Genomic DNA, 5,501 nt, shown 5'->3' with positions numbered 1-5,501 from the left:
AGGATGTTGCGCATGCGCGACTGAACGAATCACTCCCCAAGACGACTCGTTCTTCCCGAGTCACATTAAAGATTCGTTCAAAATGAATGAATCGTTCAAGAACGACCCAACACTACAGCAGAACACAAAGCAGCGCAGCACCGGACTTTTAACTGCAGCGCTCATGTTTATTTAATGAAATCATAGCCATTTGAAGTTTAATCGTCACATTAAGCCATATCGCAATTCTGGTCTTTCCGTCCCCAAATTTAAGACCTCTTGAAATCATAATTAAGACTTTCTTGTACAATTTAAGACTTTTTAAGGCCTTAAATTTGATACAACAAATTGTAAGACTTTTTTAAGACCCGCGGAAACCCTGTTATTTACAGCATTATTTTAATAGGCTGTATATTAACTTATTGTGAGAAAACCAGTAGTTCTATGTGAAATCAGACATTTGAGCACCCCCATATAGCCAAAATGGCATGATCATAACACCCCGCGAATATTCGACTGTGAGATTGGTATTCGAATCAGTCTCCTCCTATCGAAACATCGAATCTTCGACTATTCGGGATCACCCCTAATATATATATATATATAGAGAGAGAGAGAGAGAGAGAGAGAGAGATAGATATAGAATATTATTATTAAATATTTTAAAGCATAAACATTTGAAAACCTAGTGTACTTTTTGTATTATAATAAATCAATTCATTTTGCTTGAAAATGTCCCCTTGTATCCCTTTATTAAAGAAAACACAGTCACACTTTATTTTAAGGTCCAATTCTCACGATTAACAAACCATTAACTACGACTTTTGCCTCAATAAACTCATAATTTGCTGTTTATTAATAGTTAGTAAGGAAGTTGTTAAATTTAGGTATTGGGTAGGATTACGGATGTAGAATATGGTCATGCAGAATATGTTCTTTATAAGTACTAATACACAGTTAATATATTAATAATAGGCATGCTAATAAGCAACTAGTTTTAGAACTAGAATTAGAAAAAACAATTTTTCATTGGGCCCTTAAAAGTTTTTTAAATGCTGTCCTTGGGGAGAAAAACAATTATCAAGCCCCGATTTACTCACTCTCATGTCGTTTTAAACCCATAAAAAGGATGTTCATCTTTGGAACACAAATGAAAATGTTTAATATTTTCACATTATTATTGTCCATCCAAATTTCATGCATCAAAAGGTACAAAAAGACATGGTAAAAGTAAACCATATGAATTGAGTCTTCTGAAGAGAAATGCTCGCTTTATATGATGAACTGATTTTTTTTTAATTCTTATATAAACATTAAGCAATGCACATACACAGAGCTCATCAAATATGTTAAACAGGGAAGCCTAATGAGGTTTTGTCTCGCACATCAAGCAAGTACAATTGTGCTTTCGTGTTTACCATGTTTGTTGAGCTTCATGTATGTGTGGTGATCAAGGATGAGAGAATATTAAAAATCTTCTTTTGTATTCAGAAGATGAACAAAAGTCTTCTAGATTTGGAACAACATGAGTAAATTATGACAGAATTTTATTTTTTGGGTGAACTAAACCTTTAATTAATAACAACACAGACAAAAGGGAAATTTTAAAGGGTCATGAAACCCTAAAATATTTCAGTATTTCACGACAATGACAGCAGCTCAGTCATACCTGTTTGAGATGTGAGAACATCATTGGTTCTTGTGCGTCAAGCAAGCAAGTTTGTGTTGACCATATGTGATGTAGATGCATTGATCAGTGTTTATATGAGAATAAAAACCTATATTAAATCTGTTCATCATATAAAGCGATCATGCCTCTACAGAAGACTTGGATTAAATTGCTCAATTCATATGGATTACTTTTATTTGTTTATTTGTGAAGCTTCAAGTTTTTGGTGGAATAGAGGGAAAATATCACAGTTTGCATTAAAAATATCCTCATTTGTGTTTTAAAGATGAACAAGTTTTATCAGTTTGGAACACCATGAGGGTGAGTACAGTAACCCTTTAAGCATGATGGTGATTCCATCATGATGCAGAAACATGCAGGCCATGCAATACTAAGATATTTTTGTACCAAAACCTTTGGCAAAAGTCAGGAAAAATAAATTAAATAATAGAATGACTGGAAAACATTTTAAAAATGTACACAAAAATGTTTTAAAGGTCTTTTAAGGACCTTAAGAGGTGACCGAAAAGCTAAATTCAACAAAAAACGGCTACTTGTCACAGGAGTACTTTTCAAGTACAATCCACTCATGCATACAGCTGTAATTGTGGATAACCAGTGTTGGGGGTAACGCATTACAAGTAACGCGAGTTACGTAATCAGATTACTTTTTTCAAGTAACTAGTAAAATAACGCATTACTTTTTAATTTACAAAAGAATATCTGAGTTACTTTTTCAAATAAGTAACGCAAGTTACTTTTTTTTTTCCAATTTATTGATTGACAGCTCTCCTGTCCCCATGTTGAGAGAAATCAGAAGATGTTACTGTAGTTCTAAAATAATATGAATATGCATTAATTCATCCCACTCACAAAAAAAAAAAAACAGATTCAGTATTCCTCAAAATGAATAAAAATAACGCAACTTAGAATATGACGCAAACCTGCAATAATTAAATGTTAAACAACACAAATATCCTTTATGTATTTATTCCCATTCTATTAACCAATGTCTTTGCTTCTGACCTTAGATGATCTAGTTTAACCATACGAATAAGCAAAAATTACTCTAGAGTCTAGACCAGTGTTTCCCAACCTTTTTTTAGTCGCGGCACCCTTTGGAAATTTTAACAAACTTGTGGCACCCTACAAAATTAATTTTGTCACAATATTTGAATTTCTAACTTCGATATGATCATTTGGAAAGTATAGATATTCGGTACAACAGGGAAGAACTGCAGAATATAATGCCATACAGATATTTTTAATATTATTAAAAAAAGTTGTCCATCAATGGTGGCAATCGCTAATCTAATTAGCATCTTAATTAGAATCTTATTCTAATGAAAAGACCTATTTATATGACAGATTTTAATGTAGGCTTTTATACATATGTAAACATTATTTAATTACCATTATAACTAGCTATCTCACAAATTTTTGCTCACTCAGTGTTTTTTAAATTTTACAGTGGGGTAATTTTGGTGCAGTAGCACGAGATAGCTTGATTTCAAACTTTGAATTGAATAAAAAATGACAAGTAAGCAGTCAGTAATAAAATAAGAAATAAAGAAATTAATAATGATAGCACAAATAAAAAACATTTGTGTGTCTTTTTTTTATTGCTGAAGTGTGTTGAAATTTCTTCTTCTGCATTCTACTGTACGGACGTAAATTTACTTTCCCTTTAGCCTGAGGCTTATTCATTTCACTTTTGGTGTGAAAAGGCTTTTATATTTGCCAAAAATAGAACTTTTTTATTTTAAAAACAAACAAGCAAGCCCTGTCCAGATTTAAAAAGTAGCGCAAAAGTAACGTAACGCATTACTTTTCATAAAAAGTAACTAAGTAACGTAATTAGTTACTTTTTTAATGGAGTAATGCAATATTGTAATGCATTACTTTTAAAAGTAACTTTCCCCAACACTGTGGATAACATAAGGAACACAAATGGCCTGATTATAATTTCAAATGAAACAAAAAATGTGAAAGAGCAGAAATAAAACTCTAAATAAGCTTAAACTTTAGCATTAAAGGGATAGTTCACCCTAAAATGAAAATTCTGTCATTAATTACGCACCCTCGTGTTGTTCTAAACCCGTAAGACCTCCGTTCATCTTCGGAACACAAATTAAGATATTTTTGATGAATTCTGAGAGCTCTCTGACCCTCCCATAGACAGCAATGTAATTACCACGATCAAGGTCCAGAAACGTAGCAAGGAGATCGGTAAAATAATCCATGTGACATCAGGGACATCAGCGTAATTTTACGAAGCTACGAGAATACTTTTTCTACGCAAAGTAAACAAAGAAAAGCGTGACGCAGCTGACACAGAATAGCATACGCTGTTTACGTTCAGTGGATACTCTCCAAAATGGCACCAGGGAGGAGACGAATTGTTGAATAAATTCGTTATTTTTGTTTTCTTTGCGTACAAAAAGTATTCTCGTAGCTTGGTAAAATTGGAAGGTCACATGGATTATTTTACCGATCTCCTTGCTACGTTTCTGGACCTTGATCATGGTAATTACATTGTTGTCTATGGGAGGGTCAGAGAGCTCTCAGAACTCATCAAAAATATCTTAATTCGTGTTCCGTAGATGAACGGAGGTCTTAAGGGTTTAGAACGACATGAGGGTGAGTAATTAATGACAGAATTTAAATTTTTGGGTGAACTAACCCTTTAATGCAAAGTAGACAGACTTTTTTTTAAAAGACCCTTACCTCTTTCATAAGTTCTTCTTGTGGCTTTATTTCACACAGACATACGAGGTAGATTTGTTTGAAGTTCTTTTTTCCTCCAAATTCAGGAAACTCTGCGCATGTCTTTGCTAGTCTTGCAGCTTTTTCCATATGCTTCTGTTTAATGAGGTGCTTTATACGCATATGAAGCAGTTCAGGTCCTTCTCGAGATAAAAACTCATGTACTATGGGAGACGCACATTCAAGTTAGTTAACAACAGTAGCAGTATAATTAGCAGTAGCAGTACAAAATATGGAGAAAAAAAAAAAAAGAACAAATAGAACATTCAAATAAGAAAGTAATAGACAGTAGAATACATTTCACCTTTCTCTACATTAGGGATGTCACTTGAGAGAAGGCTACACAGTGTGGCGTTGGACCACAGACCATTCTCCTCTGCTAGAGTCAACAGGGTGTGAAGCTGTGAGTTTCCATGTGCCTGAAGAGTGCCATGAGCCATCTGCACCAAGAGAAATCAACAACATACTCATAATACATGCACCGTGGGTTCAAGGTCTAAGGTTAAAATAATTCCACAATAATTCCACAAAGAATTACGGTTCGAACTGTGAACTATGGAGAACGCCTCGTCGTGACCCGTGTCTGCCGCATACATTGAAAAAAGACCAACAACACGTTGGCCGGCGACAGCCATGACGTCATCAATACACTTTGGAAAGAAGCTCCAGTCTCCTCATTCTTTGTGTCCTGACCGACACACCAGGAGTGTATACTGCTGATAGTTAGAACCAGAGCCTAGCAGTCTCCTTTCCTCTCCAACAATCTGCTTCCCACGGTTCAGGACCCGCCGCTGCTGAGGCACGGAGGAGAATCAGGTGGATCTGGCCAATGAGTTTAAAGAGGGGCTTTCCCTCTCGCGCTCGTCGGCTGTGGACGAGAGTGAGCCGCTGGAGGATGATGTTATTTCATTAACATCGTCTGATCCAGAGGCCAGTGCTCTGCTGGGTTCAGCCCAGGAAGAGCAGAAAATGTCTGAGGAGGGCGAAGAAGCTGAGGCTGAGTCTTCCCAATCCTCCTGCCCTGCGTATGATGAGCTTTTGGAAGTTATGGATACTGACAACCAAAGCATTATTAAATGCATGGTTC

At 35.4% G+C, this 5,501-nt stretch overlaps 1 protein-coding gene across 1 annotated transcript in view; it reads right to left on the bottom strand.

Annotated features, from left to right (window-relative positions):
- LOC107744769 (zinc finger protein 292-like) overlaps positions 1 to 5,501 on the bottom strand; it is a 50,738-nt gene that overhangs the window by 22,381 nt on the left and 22,856 nt on the right. The window contains exons 4-5 of the mRNA XM_016558617.1: positions 4,719 to 4,854; positions 4,376 to 4,578 (exon numbers count right to left, since the gene is read on the bottom strand). Coding sequence (XP_016414103.1) covers positions 4,376 to 4,578; positions 4,719 to 4,854 — 339 coding nt within the window. The remainder of the gene's footprint in view (positions 1 to 4,375; positions 4,579 to 4,718; positions 4,855 to 5,501) is intronic.

The sequence above is a fragment of the Sinocyclocheilus rhinocerous genome, unplaced genomic scaffold (genome assembly GCF_001515625.1).
Source record: "Sinocyclocheilus rhinocerous isolate Xijiao unplaced genomic scaffold, SAMN03320098_v1.1 scaffold1092, whole genome shotgun sequence".
Taxonomy (NCBI): Eukaryota; Metazoa; Chordata; class Actinopteri; order Cypriniformes; family Cyprinidae; genus Sinocyclocheilus; species Sinocyclocheilus rhinocerous.
Note: the sequence above shows the minus strand (reverse complement) of the source record. Positions and strands in the feature narration are given on the sequence as shown.